Raw genomic sequence first — 22,419 nt, forward strand, 5'->3', positions numbered from 1 at the left:
TCTGTTGCAGGATCCGCCCCAGTAGGGGCGAGATCAGTAGACAGCCAGTCGATGTTTCTCTCTCTTTCTCCTTCCACTCTCTGAAAAGCTAATGGAAAAAATATCCTCAGGTGAGGATTTAAAATAATAATAATTAAATAAATAAATAAAAATTAAAAATACCTTTACGTTCCTAGTTAAATGTTCTGGGATTGGGGCACATATGATACAAAAGATAGGACAAGAGTTATGCTAGAGAGACGTTGTGAGGCAGGTGTGCACCTGTTAGTTCAGTGCAGAGGCAGAAAGAGGAGCTAGTGACTGGAAGGGGTACAGGAGAGGTTCTGAGGTACTGATAGCATTCAGTTTTTTCATCTGGGTTAATAGGTGTGTTTCATCTGAGAAAATTCAACAAGAAAATTTTTTTTTAATCTGTACCCTTTTAATATGCATTTTGCAATCCAATTTAAAAAGTGAACTAATTTTTTTTTTTTAATCTCAGGCCCTTCACAGTCTGCTGAACTGAACTGTGAATCCTTGCAGGGCTGATGATATTTTATGTATCACTGAAACACAGCCAAGGAAATGCCTGGTGCAAAAATTCTGAAGCTGAAATGCCTGAGAAGGAGAATGGAATATGGGGAAATACAAGGGGAAAGGAAGGTGTATAAGGCAGAGAAAAAAAATACGAGGTGAGAATATGAAAAGGCAATTGATATGAAACATGTTCTCTGTCAGAGTCAACTGAACAACCACTGAGTATTTATTCTCTCTTGACTTTAGTCCCAGAAATAAGATAGGTTAAGAATTTAGCTTCCTTAAGATGTGAGATGAAATAACATTAAGATCTTACGTACTTCTGATGGTAAACAAGTGTAAAGCACAATTGTTAGCATGCCCAGCATACCCTGGAACTTGTGCTGAGCCCGAATCTTACTGAATTGTCTCTCCGTTCATCCTTCGAGCTCTACCGCTCATCGCACTGAAATTACTCGATTGCTCCCTGCCCTTCCTGTCATCTTCTAGAGAGCATGGGCACTGTTTTATCAACTCCAAATTGCCAAGGCTTAGCAGATGCTTGAACCTTTGAGTAACCGCTTTATAAATATTTATTTAATTGAGTGAATTTTAGGATGATGATGCACACGGAATTCTCAATGATTTATACATATAAAACCTGCTCCAATAAAATATAAATGCTTTAGTTTAAAAGTCCTCCAATTGCTTAATGATAATTTATTGTTTTATTTGATCATCGAAATCAATTTCTTAATGTGAATTTATTAGTTCATCTGAGCATCATAACAGCCCTGCATGGCACAAAAGGGCAGTCATTAAAAAAAAAATTTTTTTTACAAAGGTCAGTTTATAACATATAAAAACAACTTGCTGACAGCCCTACAGATGGTAAGTGTCAGAGCCAAATCTGGAATCTAAACTTGGTTTTTCATTCAGGTAATTTCCTCTAAATACCATTTGGTAGCAAATAGTCACTTTCTACGTTAGTCTAGGGAGTTTTAACTCCCAGGCTGGTTTCTGCCAACTGTAACTTGTCGTCTTGGCTCCCGCCTTTGGCCAGCCCGTTCTGGGGCTCCCTATTCCTTCAGCGCCTCTGCTCCCACTGCATCATGTGGAAGAAGGGCTATGTCATGTTGGTGTAATATTGAATCCATTCATACATTCACTTCGGCACTTCTTATTCCCTGTGTAGACAATCCTCTATTTACAATGGTCTCACTTTTTCTTTCTTTTTGTTTTCACAATGGTGCAAAAGTGATAGAAACCATTCGGTAGAAACCATATTTCAAATTTTGAATTTTGATCTTTCCCTGGGCTAGCAGTATGCAGTACCATGCTCTCTGATGATGCCGCCGGTCAGTCATGAGATCTCGAGGGGAAACAGCCAACACTCTACAGTGTACTGCTGTGTTGTTGCCAGCATTGCTTCAGTTCAGTGCTTCAAGCGTTCTTCAGGCCCCGTGTGCTTTCAGCTGTGTGTTAGTGTTGAATGCTTATATAACCATTCTATGTTTTTTTTAAATCCTCGCCTGAGGATATACTTTTTTAAATTGATCTTAGAGAGAGAGGAGAGAGAGAGAAACATCGATGTGACAGGAAAACATTAACCTGTTGCGTCCTGAACACACACCTACCAGGTTCTAACCCACAACCTAGGCATGTGCCCTGACCAGGAATCGAACCCACCACCTTTTGGTGTATGGGACCACGCTCCAACCGACTGAGCCCCCTGGCCAGAGCCAACCGTTCTGCTTTTCACTTTTAATACAGTATTCAATCAATTACATGAGATATTCAATATTTTATTATAAAATAAACTGTGTTCAATGTTGATTTTTTCCAGCTGTAGGCTAAGGTAAGAGTTCTGCGCATACGTAAGGTGGACGAGGCTAAGTATGATGTTCAGTAGCTTAGCGGTGTGAAATGCACTTTGATTTACGATTTTCAACTTACCATGTGTTTATCGGGACATAACCCCATCGTAAGCTGAGGAACATCTGTCTATGTATGGTTCTGGAACATCTCCTTTGAATTCGTTGAAACTACTTCTTACTGTAACCTTCCTGATTTCCTCTGTAATTCATGATTTCAATACAGTCTTTGATGTGTGTTCATTATATCTGTAGAAAAATCACGATTTTACCTTTCCTCTAAATTATTCTTAAACAATGGACATTTTCTCAATAATGTATGAATAAGGCCTTCTTCAGGAAATAATGCTATTTTTGCTGATCTACAACTTACCGTCTAAGTAAAAATTTTGCTCTCGGTGCAAATGCTGCTTCATGACCCAACTACGGCACTGAGGTCAAGGACCTGCCGTCCTGCTTGTCCTTGGAGGAAACAATTCCAACTTCAGTCAGACGTGAGGGACGAACAGACACAGAGCTCAGCTGAGGGACAAACAGACACAGAGCTCAGCGGAGAAACGTCCAGTTCCCCTCCTGCCCGGGAGACGTGGCATAGGAGGAGCTGTCTCCCCCCCGGACATAAGATAGGTAAGAAGTCTCCCTCTCTCTCGGTTTCTCCCACCACGCGCCCCGAGGCTGAGATCTGGGGGTCACGTTCCCACCAAGGAACAATTCTAGCGTCTCAGCAGGTGGGAGGTGACAGCTGGAAAAGGAACCGGACTCTCGCGCCGCATTCAACACACAGAGACGAACCGCCTGCGCCCGCGGCCCCCGCCGTCGGGGCGCCCTCAGCCTCCTCACGGACCCGGGACCACGCGGGGGCCCGTCCCCGACGCCCGACCCCGGCCCCGGCCCCGTCGCCCGACCCCGTCCCCGTCCCCGTCGCCCGTCCCCGTCGCCCGTCCCCGTCCCCGTCGCCCGGCCCCGTCGCCCGACCCCGTCCCCGTCCCCGTCGCCCGACCCCGTCCCCGTCCCCGTCGCCCGTCCCCGTCCCGCTAGGCGGCCGGCTGGGCCCGGGGGGCGGACGCGAGGTCGGTCCGCGCCCTCCGCCGGTGCCCGGTAGTAGCCACGCCCTTCTGGAGCTCTGGTCTTCATCCGCCAGAACAAGCTAAGGGCTGATGAGCGCGTTAAAAAGATACCTAAGGTGACATGTCCGACAGCTCTGTGCGAACCAAGGGCTCTATACAGGTCCGTTTCGGTCGCTTGTCTTGTTTCCTGAACTTGAACGGAGCGGCAGCGGCGAGGCGAGCTCCTGGCAGTGCCCGCAGCTGTTGGAGATTGACATTATAAAGGCGAGCTCGGCGCGGGGCGGACGTCTTTCTGTCCCACGGCGCCCAGCGCCTCGCGCCCGCCGGCCGCGTCGGGCACATGCGCGAGCTGCGGGCCCTCGGCCCTGCTCCCCGGCCCGCAGGGGGCGCTGGGGCGGGGACGACCGCGGCCCGGAACCAAAGCTCGGGGAGCGGGGCCGCCGGAGCTTCCCCGCGTCGGACACGGGAGCGGAAGTGGCGAGGGCGGGGCCTGCGCCTCGGTGAAGCCGGCAGCCCCGCGAAGATGCTGCTGGACCTGTCCGAGGAGCACAAGGAGCACCTGGCCTTCCTGCCGCGAGTGGACAGCTCGGGTCCGCGACGCGGCGGCGGAGGGTGGCGGCTGTGGTCGGGGGGGCGGGGGGGAGGAGAAGCGGCGGGGCGCCCGGTGCTCACGAGCTCCTGGTTCCGTTGCAGTGGTCGCCGAGTTCGGGCGGATCGCGGTGGAGTTCCTGAGGCGAGGCTCGAACCCCAAGATCTACGAGGGCGCCGCCAGTAAGAGGGGAGGGGCGCCGCCGCAGCCGCGCCGCCCTCCGTGGTCCTGCAGAGGAAGGAGTTACTGCGGCCCGAGGGCCCCGTTCCCCCTGGGGTGGAATGAAACCCGCTCCGCTCGTCAGGCAGGGCGCAGATCCTGCGGGTGTCCGTAGCGGGGGGATGTCTGAAGCCTCTGTTAAGTCGGCTTCCTCGTGTGTAGAATAGACGTACTGCCATGTGCCAGAGATGCTGCAGGGCTTCCATTCACCCGAGTGCGAGAATACGCGGGCAGCCGCAACGCCATGCAAGTGTGTGGCGGTTACTGCTCACATCTGCCTTTGGTGAAGTGCTGTTTTGCCCCCTGGACGAGGCAGCCTCTCAGATTCGGGCAGTTTCTCAGATTCGGGCAGTCCCTGTGAGTTCCTCCTCTGCCAGGCTTGAGGGAGCTGCGCGTTCGAGAGGAAGACCGTGCGCCTGGTGCTGGTCTCCACGGTCCGCATTTGTAACGAAGGTTACAAAACGGGAAATACTGAAGGCATTTGGCTGTGAGTGGAGAAAGAACGGGAGGCCATTACCAAGTCGTTATTTTAAATTGCAGTGTTTGAAAAATAAAGGAATACTGGATAACATTTATTCTTAAATAAGAGCTTGAATAAAAGGATAAAAATCACAATTTATTTGCTCATTTTTCCTTTTTTTTTTTTCTCAGGAAAACTCAATGTGAGTAGTGACACTGTCCAGCATGGTGTGGAAGGATTAACATACCTGCTCACGGAAAGCTCAAAGCTCATGGTAAGGGCTCCGTGGACTTTCTTGTATTACCCTGACGTTAAGAAGGTCATGTATACTCTACATCATAGCCCTGGCAGGTACCTGCATATTTCAGTTATGTTGTTAATGGTTTATAATTGATTTGGGGAAGACATGCCTAAACAATGTGACTGTAACAATCTGCTGGCATGAATACCTCCATGTTAGTGTAAATTAGAATTGCCTCTAATTCTGCATGTTATTGAACCATATACTATAGTATGTATCCTAAGAAAAGGAAGAATATAATGATTTACTTTTTTGCATATTAGCAGCATCTGGCTTGATGAAGAATAGGAGAGAAAACTGGGCATTTTAATAATTTTTTATTTTTTATATTTTAATAAAGTATTTTTATGTATCAGAAACTCAGATTCTAAAATAGTGGGCAAGGGTTGCCTTTAACTAAGGAGTACTGTTTCTTTTACTAGATAGAAAAGAATTAGGGGAGTTCATATTCTTTTGTGTGTATCAACTATTTTAGCATTTACTAGACAAAGATAAAATTTGTTCTGTTAAACTCATTTCACTTTAGATTTCTGAACTGGATTTCCAAGACTCTGTTTTTGTTCTGGGATTCTCAGAAGAATTGAACAAATTGTTGCTTCAGCTTTATCTGGACAACAGAAAGGAGATCAGAACTATTCTGAGTGAACTAGCACCAGACCTCCCCAGTTACCACAGCCTTGAATGGCGACTGGATGTACAGGTATGACTTTCTTCTTATTATTATTAATCTGAATTAGAATATAAGATTCATTTTAGGTTTATGTCTCAGGCTTATTGTATTCTTTACCACCTTAAGCAAACTCTGGTTTGAAACTTTAATTTTAGGTGATGCTTAGATTTTTTAAAACTTTTCTGTTTAAATAAGTACACATATAGAAAAGTGCACAGGTCAGTGATTGTATGGTGAAAACACCCATGAAACCAACACTTACCCATGACCAGCATCCCAGAAGCATCCTCCTCACCTCCTACCAGTTACTTCCCCTTTCCTCTTTTCCTGACTTCTAATACGTAGATTACTTTTGCTGCTCTTTAACTTTCTATATGTGGAATGATTCAGCAATGTTCTTTTGTGCCTGGCTCTGGCTTCTGTACAGATTGTATTTGTGAGATTCAGTTGTTTGTAAAGCCATCTAGATAACCAAAAGGAAGTTTTCAGACTATTGCATGTAGCCCTTTGTCAAGCAGTGACAGATAGAATAAGAGGTGTTTATTGAATGTCATCCATTGCTGATCAGAGCTTTGCTAAATGCTTTGGGAAACAAAAGTACGAGGTGCTTTCTTACCTGGAAAAGATATTGACATTTAGGAATATTAGATGTTCTCAAAGTAACTAGTAATTAAGGATAGTTATAAAATATGGTTTTGGATGAGGGGAAAGAATAGAATTGTGTTAATCAAGGTACACCGAGTATTTCAAAAAAGCTATTGCTCAGGTAGTTCAGTTCATTGTACACAGGAATGATCCAGAAAAACCTCAACAAAAGAAGGTGAAATTACAGAAGGATAAATGAATAGAGAAAACCAGGGTAAATATTCTTGACAGAGGAGACAGTGTAAGCTGTAAAGGCCCACATACATATGGGAATGAGCATGTTGAATATGTGGTTTAGCGTACTAGCCTAGCCAGACTTGACTGCATATTGGAAAAAATTCTGTGTTCCATCCCCCCACCCCAGAGAGCCTGACTTATTGATATGGAATTTGGCCTGGGAATCAGGGTTTTTTTAAAAATACGATTTCAGCCCTAGCCGGTTTTGCTCAGTGGTTAGACCGTTGGCCTGTGGACTGAAGGGTCCCAGTTCGATTCCGGCCAAGGGGCACATACCTCAGTTGTAGGCTTGATCCCCAGCACCGGTTGGGGCGCATGTGGGAGGCAACCAATCAATGTGTCTCTCTCACATTGATGTTTCTCTCTCTCTTCCCTCCCTTCCACTCTCTCTGAAAAACAATGGAAAAAATATCCTCAGGTGAGGATTAAAAAATATATATACATATGTGTGTGTGTGTGTGTGTGTGTGTGTGTATAATTTCATTGGTTTTAGGGAGGGGCAGGGAGAGGGAGAGAGAGAGAGAAACATTGATGTAAGAGAGAAGCATCAATCGGTTGCTTCCCTCACACACCCCAACTGGGGATGTAACCCACAAACTGGCATTTGCCCTGCCTAGGAATTGAACCAGCGACCTTTGAGTGCACAGAACGACACTCAACCAACTGAGCCACGCTGGCCAGGGTTAGGATTTTTAAAAGCTCTCCATTCACCCAGGTAATTTTAATGTGCAATAAAGTTTGTAGACCACTGTTACAGTGGATTCAAATTGTGGTAAGGTGGTCCAAATAGGTTATAGAAATTCAGTTAGAGGACTCTAGCGATTATAATTTAGTATGATGTGTGCTTGAATAGATATTAACACAGATATGGTATAAACCATATTATAGCCCAGCTGGTGTGGCTCAGCGGTTGAGCATCGACCTGTGATCCAGGAAATCTTGGTATGATTCCTGGTCATGGCATATGCCCAGGTTGTAGGTTTGATCCCCATTAGGGGGCATGCAGGAGACAGCAGATCAATGACTCTCTCATCATTGATGTTTCTATCTCTCTTTCTCCCTCTCCCTTCCTCTCTCTGAAATCAATAAAGACATATTTAAAAAAAAAACAAAAAAAACACAAAAAAACAAAACAGATCATAGGCTCCATGAGGGCAGATTCTGTGTCTTGTTGACTACTGTGTCCCAGCACAATGCTTGGTACAAAATAGGCATTCACTGCAAAAATGTAAAATGGTAGGGAGGGTGGCTAGTGGTGGTAAGCACCTTCTTAAATAAATGATTTATCAAATATTTCTTGTATACCTATCATGTGGTATGGATACAGCAAAGAACAAGGTACAGTTTATGCCCCTGGAATCATAAGCAGCAATTCCTGCAGAGCTCATGGGGAGGAGGAGATCACTGGTTAAGGCTTTGTGTGTAGGTCTTTTCATAATAACCAGGTGGAGGAGAAGTGAGGACGGTCATGTTCATGAGGTTCAACAATAATGTATCTTATATATCTTTACTTCTCTTATGTGGGGATATCTTCTGACTCTACTCCAGTAGCCCTTAATTTTTTTTTTTTTGGCTTTATTGATTTGTTTTGAGTTTTCCATTATGAAGACATTATTAGAAGTTAAGCAATTGAATTTTCTAAAATTAAACTCAAGAGAGCTCATTTGTCCAGTGACGTAAGTTTGAATAGCTGTGTTACTGCAAAGATTAATGCATTTTAAACTTGAGAATATACTGAATGAATATTGCCTTATAGTGAAATGCATTTAAGTGCTAAAAAAGCTACTCAGAGAACTAATTTTTGTGAACTTATTAGTTGAAATTATTACAAGGGATTTTAACTGGAGTGGATTCTTCTGCTTATAGGAGGAAGACTTGTCAAATGAAAACCAGCTGAAAGGCTAGGACACTAGGAACAGGGTGCAGAACCTTGCATTTTTGAGTAACTGATTTGTCTCATGGAGGCTGGTAGTGAACGGATAGTTACCATCTAATTATTGTGCAGTTGTTTATAGGGAATAAATTAGTCACCATAGTTGAGTTTCTAATAGCAATGCTTCCTGTACTTCATAAATTGCAAGCATAAGTAATGGCTTTGTTAGCAGCATCAGTAAGTTGAGTGCATCCGAAATTGGCAGAGGAAGATGTTCCCTTTAGAGCTCACTTATTTAAAGTGCTATTATTTTTACAGGGAGAACAGAATTTCATCCCCATTAAAAATAAGTTCAGATAAGAACTTTGTGGGATACTGTTCTTTATCCTGTAGTAGTACTACTGAGTGTCCTTCAGATTTCTTTCTGAGAAAAAATAAGGCCTAATTTTATCTTACTAGATGTTTGTTATATAATCTTTAAAATTTTTTTAATGGTACAGGTACTTATCTGTAAAGGTTATTAATTTAGATATCATGCTACCTAAAAATGGGAGGATAGATTGAGTGACCTTAAGTCTTTCAACAGAAAATTCATGGCTTAATTACATACCTAGATACATTTGGTCCCTATCTGTCAGTGCAGGTGTAGAGGAAAAAGAAGTATAAATAATGCATAATCGAATGAATAAGTAGTATTTTCAGTAATAATATTTATTACTGTTTGCCTTTCTGTAGTTTTCTGTACTATAGTAATGATCTAATAGAGGTAACTTACCTTACATATACCTATTTTATGTTTGGGGCCTAGCTCACTCAAAGGGATTGATCTTTTGTTTCCAAATTATTCTGAGACATTAAATTTCTGTTTTGGATCAGTATCTTGGGTTCTTTTGGATGCACAAATGACCAAAAATTAATTGGAAGAAGTGGTTAGTCATAGAGTATTCTATGTTATGGTATTAAATTAATCCTGAAATCTTAGGTTTAGATTTGTTACTCAGAAGTCTCTTCAGTTTGGCTTCTTGTCCTTTTGACACTACTCCAATAGTTTTAGATAACAATCTTGCTTTCTTGTATAATAAGATGTTTCAGGTTCATCTTGTACAATTCCTGTCCCAGACTTGAATCAAGTCAGCGATTACTTCAAGGAGGTCCTTGTTCCTTTTAAGGGAGAATAGTCTGTAGGGAGCACACTCTGGTGTTGGGTTAAATACCATCATTTCCAAGTTGGTCATTGTTTCTAATGGGGGGTTTTCCTTTTAATCATATATCAGTAGTACTTTTTTTAAAAATCCTCACCTGAGAATATGTTTTTATTGATTTTAGAGATAGAGGAAGGGAAAGAGAGAGAGAGAGAAACATCAGTGTGAGAAGAGAAACATCACTCAGTTGCCTCCCATACGCACCCCACCTGAGATCGAACCCACAGCCTAGGTATGTGTCCTGACCAGGAATCAAACCTACAGTCTTTTAGTGTATGGGGCGATGTGCCAACCAGCCGAGCCACCTGGCCAGGGCAATAGTACTTACTTTTTACATTTTGGAATATATCATACAAACAAAAGATTATAGATATTCAGTTTAAAGAAGAAGAATGAAAGAAGTACCTATTGCCAAGCTTGAGAACTAGAACAAAACTGGTACCTTTGACTCTCCCTCCCCCAACAGAACCCCTCCCAGCACCCTGAAGGTAACCACTATCCTGAATTTTCTGTTAATTTTTGTCTATAGTTTTTCTTACATACATTTTTTTTTTCAGTAAACTGAATTTTTTAGATTTTTCATATATTTTTTTGCAACTTGCGTTTTTGAGTGAACATTTTCTTTTTAGATTTTTCCGTAACAATTCATGTTACTTACTGTAGTGTGTTTCTTTTTGCTGCCTGTTAGTAAGCATTTCATTGTATGAATATTCTCAATTTATCTATTCTGTTGTTAAAGAATATTTAAGATGTTTCTAATTTTTGACTCTTAGAAACAAATACTGTCATGAATATATGTATATGTGTAAGAGTTTAGGGCATATACCTGGGAGTGGAATTGCTGGTAATATGTATTGTTTTCCAAAGTGATTCTCTCGTCACTCTCACCTGCAGTCGATGCGTTTCCATTCCCGTTACTTGCAGTGCTCCATATAGGCAGCTTTTTAATTCATGCTAGTCTGATATGTGTGAAACAGTATCTTACGATTTATTGGCCATTTTCTTGATTGTAATACAGTTGAACATATTTGCCTACATTTATAAATTTGCTTGCTTAGGTCTTTTGCACATTTTTCTCTTAGTTTTGTGTTTTATGCCTTATAAATCAGAGCAGTTATTCATGAATTCTGGGTACTGATCTTTTTTTGGTTGTATGTGTTACAAAATAAATTCAGTTTGTGGCTTCTTTTTCTACCATCTTTAGGTATCCTTTAAAGAAAATTTAATAATTTTAATGTAGTTAAGCTTGTCACTTTTTTCTTTATGGTTTGTGCCTTTTATATCATGTTTAAGAAATTCTTCCACACTGTAAGGTTGCATATATATTCTCATTTCTTTTTTCCTTTTTCCCCCAAAAGTTTTAAAGTTTACTTTTCATTTTGAAGTCTGTGATTTACCTGAAATTTGATTTTTGTATATGGTATAAGGTAATTACAAATGTTATGTATTTAGCATGATTATGAAATAGTTATTTTGCTCTTATTCCATTTAAAATCAAGCTTGCAAGCAGAAGCCTCAGGCAACAGATAAAACCATCAGTGACTATAAAACTACACCTTAATCAGAATGGAGATCGCAACACCAAAGTTCTGCAGACCGACCCAGCCACCCTGATCCACTTGGTTCAGCAATTGGAACAAGCATTGGAGGAGATGAAAACAAACCACTGTAGGAGAGTTGTGCGCAATATCAAGTAGTCCCAGTGTTAAGGTTTATTTCCTCTGAATCTCTTGTGAATTAATCATGCAGCAGTTACTTTAAAAACTATTTTTTAAAACTAATTGATGGTGATAAATACATATAGATTCTATGAAAGTTTTTTTTCCTGTGACAAGATATGAGGTCATGTTCAAAAGCTAACCTCAAGTTCCTTTCCTGGTGCTAAATGTGGTCACCTTCTTAACAAATTAAGATGTATTTTATATTTTAAATGTGTAAATAGGATTGAATCAACTGGAAGTGAATTTGTATTGTTCACATTATCTGTATATATGAATGACTATGCTTTTTTCAGTATTTCTTTTGACTGCTTAACTTTTTTATTTTCCTCCTATTGACCAAAATTTGAAAATAAAATTCAGTGTTACTGTTACTATACTATTACTATTCAGATTGTTTCTAGACAGTTCAGTGGTTTTGACTTTTAAAAACAACCCACAGATGTTAATATTAAGCCACAGAATAGTTGGAAATAAATATGAATTTTTAAAACTGATATATTGCTTAGGCAGTTCATACATTTTTCTTTGCATGTGAAGATAGGTACTTGCCATGTTGCTTAAGTTTGAGTTGTCATCGCTAATTAGCTTAAGTATTTAGTATTCAAATTTGTGCGATCATATATTACATTTTATCAAGGACTACTTTTTCCCTGGTATCCAAAGTATATAAGAGACATGCTGTTGTTTACATTTATAAACAATGCGTGCAGGAGTAGTATAATTGATTCTTAATTATCTGGGTAAAAATTATAGTCACTTTTCATATTTTTGTTTGAATAAAGTATAAAGAAGGCAAAGGGAGACCATGTTTACTACATTCCGGGCAAATATCCTTTCTTACAAACTTGATTTTTGTTTTGTTTTTTAGTAGGTAACTGTAAGTTATTGGCCTGAAAAACTCAGATGCTGATGTGTCAGGTCTGCTTGATAGAGTGCAGAGACACAGGGAGACTGAAGGAGGAAAGGAGACTTATGGAGAAAAATCACACGGGAGGGGGATTCAGTCTTAATTGTGTCCAGGGTCTTATTCTGAGTCTTGTCCCCATGGAACAACTGGGAAGGCCTGTAGAACCATCCGACTTAGCTGCACTCTAGGCTCTACCAATACTTTGCCTCGTTAGAATGAGAGATTTTCAGGCCATGGCGACATCATGTTTCTTCTTTCTCTCATGAGAGAGCCTATCAGGAAACAGGCCATTGAAAGAAAAGCACAATTGAAATTGCCACCCATCAGCCCCCTGCAGGCATGTGGGTCAGTCTTTTCCCATAGGTGTATGTTCTACAGTTGCAAAATAACTATATCAGATGCTAGCAAACTATAATCAGAAATAATTCTTAATTATAGTGATAATGTGATTAATGAAGCTTTCTATTAACAACCTCACAAACAAAAGGAAACTATGTGTTACATGAAATATTAGCATATGATATCAGGTTTTAGAGCAACATGTCTGCCAAGCTTAGATAATAAAAATAGCTCTGTGAGGCTTCTTATTTGTCCATATTTGGTGGAAGATAAGCAGGACTGACCCCAGCCAAGATTGAAATAATAGCCCTGTGTCCCCTCAGGACAACCTTTCTTCCACCTCATATCCACTGTTCTTACCCCAATCAAAACAAGAAAGTATGTGTTAGTCTCTTTTCATTTGTATCAAACCTTCCTGGCCTCCTCTATTTTCCATTATCCTTTCTGATGTTCTGCCTTCTTTACCTTTTGGGGCCAGAGTGAGGTGGGAGCAGTCTCCTAACATCCTTTTGAACCTGGGCTCACTTTTTTTTATGTTTTAATTTATCTTTGTGGTTGAAGTATTACAGTTGTCCATTTTTCTCCCATTGATCCCCTCTACAATGTAGCCCCCCCAGGCCTTCACCACACTATTGCCTGTGTCCATGGGTTATATATGCATATAAGTTCTTAGGTTACTTTCTTCACCTTCTGGCATTCCTATGATGTGAATATTGTTGTTTCATGTCCCATAGCTCCCTAAGTTGTCCTCCATTTTTTAATTGATTTTACTTTTTGGTTCTCTGAGTGATTTTTTTCTGCCCTATCTTCTAATTTAATGATCCGATCCTCACTTTCCCCTAATCTGCTCTTTATTCCTTTCAATGTATTTTTTTAATTTCTACTATGTCATTCTTAATTTCCTTCATAGTTTCTGTATCTTTTTTCATGCTGTTGAGCATCCTTATTAACAGTATTTTGAACTCTATATCTGGTAGATTGCTTATCTCCATTTCATTTAGCTCTTCTGGAGAATTCTTTTGTTCTTTCATTTGGGGGCTTGCTTTTTTGTCTCCTCATTTTGGCTGCCTGTCTGGATTTGTTTCTGTGTATCAGGTAGATCTGCTAGGACTCCCAGTTATTTGGATGGTCTCTGATGCAGGCCAATGTCAGACGCTGTTTGTGACCGACCTTGAGTACCCTGTTTGAAGTTTTCCACACTCCACAGCTTGTGATTCCTCTGCTGAGGCTGGGTGTGTTTGGACAGGACCAAGATGTGCACCAAAGTCTGCTTTTCCAAGCCCTGGGAACAGAAGCAGATCAGGCAGAGACTCAAAGCACCCAGAGGCTGATTGTTATTCAGTCTCTTAATGAGACCACAGCAAATTGTAAACTCCACAGGGTGGGGTGAAAGGTTTTCCAACAGGGTGAAGCAATTGCTTCCCCCTCAGGCTAAAGCTACCTGGATGGTAAATATCTGAGAAAGATGTCCTCTGCTATATGGGAGAATGACAGCACAGGAATCCAGATGGGTGCCCTCTGAGCTTTGTCTCTAGAGCCAGCAACCCTGGATTCTCCTCACACAGCTCTAATACACTCTGCCCTTTCTCTGCCAGAGCCCTAGGTGAGTGGCTGCACATGAAACTTCCTGGGCTCACCTTTTAGTACAGGACACCCAGTGAGCCTCTTCCCAGTGAGCCTCTTGTTTAAACATTCTATACCCTGTAGACAACTCTGCCTTGTTGGTTTTATGGCACATTTGATTTTTTAAAATTTTATTTGTAGCTTCTATATGAACATATTTTGTGCAAAGGCAGTCACTGTTCTACTCTCCTGTGTGATCAAGCTCCTTGATTCTGGGTAATGTGTTTTCCATCTATAACTACCTAAATTCTTATTAAAACATTTTAGATTATTAGGTTGCTGATTTTTCAGTATTGGCTGATGCATGTTTAGACTTAAATGTCATATCCTTTATGTCTCAAACCCAGACAGCTTTGAGTAGGAAATAATATATGTGTCACAAAGTCTATATATACTTCACCCACTGGAAGTCTCCTTTGTGTTTCACAAGATTTCAGTGAGCTTGTTTGTTATTGATGTGTCCAAGCTTAGGCAAATCTAAAGCAGCAAATTGGAAAGGTGGTGGGAAATAGTAAGAAGAAAATATATCTTTTTTGAAAGCTGAAAAATAAGAGCCTGATGGTAAGGAAAGTTTGAAAAATCATTAAACGTGTGTAAAGGATGCATATATAAGGGCCCTTAAAATTCATAACAGTATGTGGCCTTTTAGGGTATAATCTCATGAAAAAGTTAAGAGGTCAGTCTTTAGAGCTAGACAAAAGAGTTTGAATTTAGTCTTGTGTGTCTTCTTAGGGGTCCTCGATAAATTCTCAAAGTCTTGTTTTTGTCATCCCTAAAGTAGGAATAATAACACCCACCTAATTGGTTTAGGGGGACTAAATGAGACCATGTATGTTTAGCATAGTGCCAAGCTTTAGAAAATACTCATGTAGACTGAGATCTCATTAGCTTATGGCCTTGAATTATGTCCCATATACACTGGGAAATAATTCAAGAAATAGAAAATGTTACCTAGTAGTTTCTGGGTGGTAAGATTATGGCTGTTTCTTTTCCTTCTTAATTTCTAGAATGAGTTTGGTAACTCATTAAAACAACAACTTTGAAATCCAAAGGAAGGAGGGAAAAGCAGGGAATTTAAATATATTTTTAAGCATATTTTCATCCAAAATTTTAATTTTTGGAATGATATACACATATTTCTCCAGAAAACTCAGCTACTCACAAGTACTCAAGATAAAAAACAAAACAAAACACAAAAGTACTCATCCCCAAAGGTCTCAGGTGGTCAGGCTTATATACAGAGACTTGGTCGAGAGCCCCTTTTTTCTGTGTTATTTTTTTTTTTCTCCCTACTAGTGAAAAAAGCATGGGAAGCTCAAGACATCACCTAAGCCAGCTCTCTTTTTTTAAATTTAGGTACTATTACATCTAACCAAAGAATTATCTGTGTTGGTTTTAATCTCTGAAGGGAAAACACATAATGCTTCTTTGTAGTTTTTTACAGCTCTTACAGTCAGGAAGTTCTACCAGCTGCTATATTAAAGTCTTCCTGCTATGATTTACTCAACTTGCCTCTGTACCTATTTTTAAAATATATATTTGAGTAAGTTCCTTCTTAGCTTACCCTTCCACAGTTTCTATAATCCTAGGTTACTCCTGTCTCTCTTCTCTTCTTACACAAACAGTGGAAAACATTTTGGTGAAAAGGGTATCTATCATAAGACACTGCCTTAATTTAAATATATTCACTTTTTAACCATCGTGACTGTTATACTCAAATTTGAAAACTTATTTTAAAAACAAAACAAGAAAGCCCAACTCCATCATTAATGTGGTTAGTTCAGTGAGCTTTACAAAATTTTAAAGTGATGTTTTAATTATAAAAGCAGAATAAGCCCATTATTTCTCAGCTCTGCAAAACGGTATACTATGGAGATGAAAAAGCAGTGATATACTTTATTGCAATAAAGTACACATTTAATGATTTGATCGCTGAATAGTAATGGCCTTTTGTTTTCTGTTTATATAGCTCTGCTGTTCTGCCCAGGAACTATAGATTCTGCTTACCATAGTGGAGAAGTATAGGAAAAGTAATTCTGTTTCCTTAATGGGCTTAATCTGAAAAGGAACTTAAGGAATACGAATATCTGCATTAATGTGTTCTGAATGTGGCTTCTACTCGGGTTGTTGCTGTTTTAAACACAAGCAACTCTATATGAATTTTTAAAATAATTGTATGCCCGGCTGGCATGGCTTAGAGGTTGAGCATCAACTTATGAACCAAGAGATCACTGTTCAATTCCCAGTAGGGCACATGCCCCAGTTGTGGGCTCGATCCCCAGTAGGGGACGTGCAGGAGGCAGCCAATCAATGACTCTCTCATCATTGATGTTTCTCTCCCTCTCCCTTCCTCTCTCTGAAGCCAGTAAAGATATATTTTAAAAAATAAAATGATTATATTATAAATTATGTTTGCTATCATTACTAATTATGTGGCCATCAGAGTTTGAGGCCATGCTCTCTTACTGTGCTTGAGCCAAAATTGATACTTTTTAGTTACAAGGATTACAATTTTCATTTTCCTCTCTTGCAATTGTATCTTTTCTTGAAGAACAGTCTGCCAACAACCAGCTAAACAGAGAGGCAATAGAGAAAAGTGTTTTGGCCTGGCCGGGTGTGGCTCAGCGGTTGAGCGTCGACCTGGGATCCAGGTGATCGGGGTTCGATTCCCGGTCAGGGCACATGCCCAGGTTGTGGGCTGCTGCAGCTGATCAATGACTCTCTCATCATTGATGTTTCTATCCCTCTCTCTCCCTCTCCTTTCCTCTCTCTGAAATCAATAAAGATATATTTAAAAAAAAAAAAAAGAGAAAAGTGTTTTGCCCTTTCTCACAAACCATGAGGTCTTATACCTCTTTTATTCTTAATTTTTCTTACTCTCCTGTTAGATGGGCCAGGTACAGAAACCCATGTACAGAAACTCTGGTACAGAAACTCACCAGGGAAGGAAGCCCCGGACACCTACCAAGGGGCAAAACTGGGAAAACAAGAACCTTGTCCCCAGGGTAACCTTCCCCTAGCATATCGCTGCTCATGTGGTTTGGACCCCCTGAGTGTTTCCTCCCTAAAGATAACATCTAGACCTCAGTTGTATTTCAGCTCCAGGCCCAGAAAAGCAGCGAAGCCATGGCTGCCCCAGGACCAGATACACTGACTGATGACCCCCTGCCCTGGCACCAACCAATCAGTGGAGACCTTGACCCTGAAAGTGCTCACCTGGAAAGCTGATGAATAATCTATTAAGACCCTCCCCTGAGACCTTCCCTAAGATCCCCACCTGCCACCTCCATCCCCCTTCTTCCCTCCATGAGACTTGCAACCAGGGGAGCAATGGGCAGTGGCAGCTCGTCCGGGGCTTACGCCCCGAACCTGTCTCCAAGGCCCCTTCTCTCTGACTTCTCAGTGAGCCAGAGCAGCCCAGCCCGGCTCTCCTGTCACGTCTTCTATGCTCTTCCTTGTTTCACTGTGCTAAGTATGTTTTGCTGCCATCCTGGACCCAGTACCCTTTGACTCAGTGCTCTGTAGCCCATCCCTTTGGATAGACCCATCCCCATCCGTTTCCTTAAATAAATTCAATTTTTCTTTATCCACTGTCTGAGAAGCTACTTAGCCTGCCCAAGCACCACTCACCCTAACCTTCCATTTACCCCCTTACACTGAGCTGTTACTCAGCAGTTTGTGTATCGCATCGTGTTGATAGGAAAAACAAAGCAAATTCAGGGCCTTTTCTAGCTCTTAGGTAGTGGTACTGATTCGGTTTTGTTAAATATTTGTTAAGTGCTTAGAGTGATCCATCTGTGTGTCGAACAAAGGGTAAAGTCCTAACCCCACTCTAGACTGCTCCCGTGCTACTCCATCCTACTCATCCTTGGAAATAGTTTAACCCACGAAGGCGTTAGGCTGCAGAAAGGAATCTCCGAAGGGGGCTGTCCCCAAGGGGTGCTCCTCCGTGCTGCTGTCTACAGGAGCACCTTCCCCTTGAAACCCCACCTTCGGGGAGGCAGAGTCGAGCATGATGCCTTGGCTGGAGCTCTAGACACGCGCAGAGGAAGGGAGGTCACTGGCCTGTTGTGGCTGCCTGGACACGGCCACGGGGCCCGAAACGTCCGTCCTTCTTTCCGCTGCAGCGGGGTTCCCTGAGGTCACCGGAGGTGTGCCGGGAAAAGCAAGCGGAGCCCTTCTTTCACCTGCGTGCCGATGCTGTGACGGTCGTAAATCCAGGGAGAAGTGCATGCCTGTGGTTTTGAAGGAATGTGCTTAGTTCACAGAACGCCAAGGCTTCTCGTTTAACTCAAAGACTGAAAACACACAGATTAAAATGCAGAGAATGAGGAAAAGAAAATCCAGGGAAGCCTTTGAGTTTCACTGGGGCAAGTGCATTTGGCTAGGACAGGGTTTCCTGGCATGAGCTGCAGGCTGTGCTTTTATTCCAAATAAATAGAAGGTTCTTACAGAGCTCAAGTCAGTTAAGTGCTGCAGCTCTTAAAACTGCCTGGTTTACAGCTGAGACTGCACAGGTCATAGACTGAGAACCAAGGGCGGCTGCAGGCGAGCTTGCAGTACTCAAAAGGGCAAAAATGATTTGTCTCGCAATATGAGCAGTGGGATTAAAACCTTGTTTTTAACGTTTAGACTCCAAGGATGTAATTATTGGATATGTTTTCTATGCTTCCCCCTCCCCCCCACACTCTTTGTCTTTGCCTTGACATAAATACCAAATTCCATGCCTTTCTTAGGCCCATCCAACAATTTATTTTCATGCCAAACCTCTCACTAAAACTCCTTCTTCCCTTCAAAATTTTATTTTTGAGAAATAATTCACATAAAATTCATCCTTTCAAAGTGTACAATTCAATGGTTTTTAGTGTATTAACGAAGTTGTGCAACTGTCACCACTATCTGCTTACAGGACATTTTCATCGCTCCAAAAAGACACCCAAATCCGCCCGGCTGGCCGTGGCTCAGCGACTGGGCGTCAACCAGGATCCGGGCGATCGGGGTTCAATTCCCGGTCAGGGCGCATGCCCGGGTTGCAAGCTCGATCCTCAGTCGGGGGCGTGCAGGAGGCAGCCGATCAATGACTCTCTCATCATTGATGTTTCTCTCTCTCTCCCTCCCTCTCCTTTCCGATCTCTGAAATCAATAAAGATATATTTAAAAAAAAAAAAAAAAAAAGACGCCCAAATCCATTCACAGTCAGTGTCCATGTCCCCCTCTCTCCAGCCTTGGCAGCCACTCATCTTTCTGTGGATTTGTCTCTCCTGGACATTTCATAGAAGTAAAATCATACAATATGTGGCTTTTTGTGTCTGGCTTCTTTCACTTAGCAACATGCTTTCAAGGTTTGTGTGCAGCATGTGGCAATCTTTTTCATGACTTTTCCATGACTGACCACTCCTTTTTCATGACTGAATAATAGTCTTTGTATGGACATGCCCTTGCTTTTCATGGTATTCAGTGGAGTCTTATTCCCGCTCTTGCAATAAAATTGATCTATTCTATTTTATTTTAAGGTGTTTATAAGACAACCTCTGACAGATTTAGTAATGTATTTTCTACAATGATGATTTTCTAGAATTATCTTCCCAAGTACAAGTTAGGAAAGTCTGAAGGCGGTTTCTTCCTAAGCCAGTTATTAATAGAGTTCTTCTCCAGTGAAACAGTTATTCCAGGTAAGGAGCCAGTCAGCTAAACCATTGGAGAGATTCTTAGCTGAAATCAACTCCAAAGAAAATTTTAATTTAAAAGATTTTAATTTAATTTAAATTTTATTTTAATTTAAAAGATTTCCTACTAAAATGAGAAATGTTCTGTGGGCATTTTATGGATTTAAAGAAGATAGGGCCCCACTGGCGTGGCTCAGTGGTTGAGCATCGACCTAGGATCCAGGCGATTGGGGTTCGATTCCCGGTCAGGGCACATGCCCAGGTTGTGGGCTCGATCCCCAGTCGGAGGTGTGCAGGAGGCAGCCGATCAATGACTCTCTCATCATTGATCTTTCTATCTCTCTCTCTCTCCCTCTCCCTTCCTCTCTCTGAAATCAATAAAGACATTTTTTAAAAGGTCTATAAAAAATAGGAAAGCAACTAAGGATTTATGCCTTCCTCTATTCATTTTGTATATTTTTCATTTAGATAAAACTCTGAACAATTTATAAACCTTGTCTGTAGTAGAATAGAGAAAATGGCATTTCCTTTGGCTTACGTTCGCTCCTCAGGATATCTGTGAGCTAATTGGAAGCAGTGCGCTGAGGGGTTTCGGGGACCCCAGCCTCCAGGTGACGCAGCTCTGGGATTCGGAAGCCAGCGGAGGAAACGGGAGGGAGGCAACACTGATTCACCAGCGAGTGATTACGCACAGGAAGGGATACAAGTAGAAGGAAACAATGAGCTCTGCAGACACGGGAGGGAGGGAGGCGCTCGCCAGGGGCATCAGGAAGGCGCTTTTCCATGGAGGAGTTTTGCTGTTTTGGTAACTGCACCCCCATTTACAGTTGGGGGTAGCCCCTTCCCCACCGGGTATAGTTTGGTGGGCCTGTCAGGCGAGGGGCCATGCCTTCCACTCTTCATGCTGAGCTTCCTGGAACTTTGAACCTGAGGAGGCAGAGAGAATGGTGTGGCAGCCGCAAGGTGCTCGATGGCCTGTTATGTGGCCTCATGGAGATGTTCCTGCCCCTGTTTTGTAGGACAGGGTCTCGGAGCTGCCCCTCAAATCTGTGGAGTACCTGATCCATGTCCAATCAATTCTTTCTCTGCTTAAGTTACGGTCTAAGTAACCCTAAGTGTGACAGGGCTAACAATACAATTAGATTAATTTTATAAAATTGCATACTTTATTTCATAAAATGAGATTAGTGTACAATAGATCTGCAAATTGTCAGACATCTAAAAGTTAAGCATTATAGCCCGGCCGGGCGTGGCTCAGCGGTTGAGCGTCGACCTAGGACCCATTGGTACACTCTGGACACTGTCCCCACCTGAACTGCTCTATTTCTGAAGTCACAGTTTCAGACATCCTGTCCTCGGAAATTGATCCAGCTCATGGGTCAATTGCTTCCAACAGTCAAGTTCTTGAGCTCCAAAGCGGACAGTCAATTCTCCTGCCCTGCCTTCTCTCTGTGTTTGACAGCCTTTGCCTATCTATATTTCCCTATCAGCTTGGATTCACAGCCCATCACTTCAAACAACCCATCACTGCCAATATTCTAAATTCTTTTTGTTTCACCTTCCATCGCACCTGTCTTGGCCTCCACAGATGAATTCAACTGTCCATCATTTTTCTTTGTGGTTCATAGGCTGCTGAGACCTACAGGAGAAAATAAGCAGAACCACACAGATTATCAAGCTTCTGCATTCATGATCATCAATCTCAATTAAGCTCTTAACACTGCCAAGCCAGCCTACTGTTTCCCTAGTCAGCTGTCTCCCATTTTTAACAGCTAGTTCAATGCTTCTCCTCTCCCATTAAGCCTCTGACTCACCCCCACCCCACCCCCGGTCTCCGTTGATGATTGCCTCCTTCACAGAACAAGTGGAAGTGACCAGGTAGGAATTTGCTCCACTTCTGGTAAACAAATGCGCAGTGCTCGCTGTTCTCTGGGCTGATAATCCTCTTTTCCTCCAACCCAGCAGAAGAGGCATCCCTCACATTTCCGGATCCTTGACCCACATGCCTTTTCAGTTCCACACACTCTCTCCTCCATTTCATTAACTTTTGAAAAAGTTTGCCTTCCCTTCCCAAGGCACTCCCGGTACCATTTCCAGGACCTTCCATGTTGCTAAATCCAATGTACATTTTTCAGTCTTCATCTTACTAGATCTTTCAGCAGCATTTGGCAGATTGATCACTTTGTTTTTCTAAAAAATATACCCTGCCCGGCCAGCGTGGCTCAGTGGTTGAGCGTCAACCTATGAACCAGGGGGTCACGGTTCAATTCCTGGTCCAGGGCACATACCTGGGTTTCGGGCTTGATCCCCAGTGGGGGGCGTGCAGGAGGCAGGAGATTAATGACTCTCTCATCATTGATGTTTTTATCTCTCTCCCTCTCCCTTCCTCTCTCCGAAATCAATAAAAAACATATTTAAAAAATTATATATATATATATATGTGTATACACACACACACACACACACACACACACACACATATATAATTTCCCCATCCTTGTGTGTGTGTAAAACACTCTCCTGTTTTGCCT

General features: G+C 42.0%; 1 protein-coding gene and 1 long non-coding RNA gene across 3 annotated transcripts; one reads left to right on the forward strand and one right to left on the reverse strand.

Annotated features, from left to right (window-relative positions):
- Positions 1–1,187: 1,187 nt before the first annotated feature.
- On the reverse strand, positions 1,188–3,808 carry LOC308557698. 2 transcript variants are annotated; one of them, XR_013998880.1, is made up of 4 exons: positions 3,548–3,808; positions 2,743–2,891; positions 2,452–2,618; positions 1,188–2,053 (listed from the first exon to the last, which is right to left on the reverse strand). It is a non-coding gene; the product is annotated as an uncharacterized lncRNA (long non-coding RNA). The 2 variants fall into 2 exon arrangements; XR_013998881.1 differs by having other exon boundaries at positions 1,203–2,618; positions 3,548–3,789.
- Positions 3,809–3,896: 88 nt separating this feature from the next.
- COMMD2 (COMM domain containing 2) lies at positions 3,897–11,847 on the forward strand. Its single transcript, XM_081138421.1, has 5 exons — positions 3,897–4,026; positions 4,130–4,207; positions 4,896–4,978; positions 5,532–5,705; positions 11,132–11,847. The coding sequence occupies exons 1-5, from the start codon at positions 3,960–3,962 to the stop codon at positions 11,327–11,329; spliced, it is 600 nt and encodes a 199-aa protein (XP_080994547.1). The 5' UTR covers positions 3,897–3,959; the 3' UTR covers positions 11,330–11,847.
- Positions 11,848–22,419: the final 10,572 nt, after the last annotated feature.

The sequence above is a fragment of the Miniopterus schreibersii genome, assembly GCF_964146895.1.
Source record: "Miniopterus schreibersii genome assembly, chromosome: 5".
Lineage (NCBI taxonomy): Eukaryota > Metazoa > Chordata > Mammalia > Chiroptera > Miniopteridae > Miniopterus > Miniopterus schreibersii.

Bases quoted from the DNA above. Each gene is read 5' to 3' on its own strand.
- COMMD2 (XM_081138421.1), top strand. From the start codon at position 3,960: ATGCTGCTGGACCTGTCCGAGGAGCACAAGGAGCACCTGGCCTTCCTG. The intron at 4,027-4,129 runs GTCCGCGACGCG...GTTCCGTTGCAG, and splicing joins GCCGCGAGTGGACAGCTCGG to TGGTCGCCGAGTTCGGGCGG. The intron at 4,208-4,895 runs GTAAGAGGGGAG...TTTTTTTCTCAG, and splicing joins GATCTACGAGGGCGCCGCCA to GAAAACTCAATGTGAGTAGT.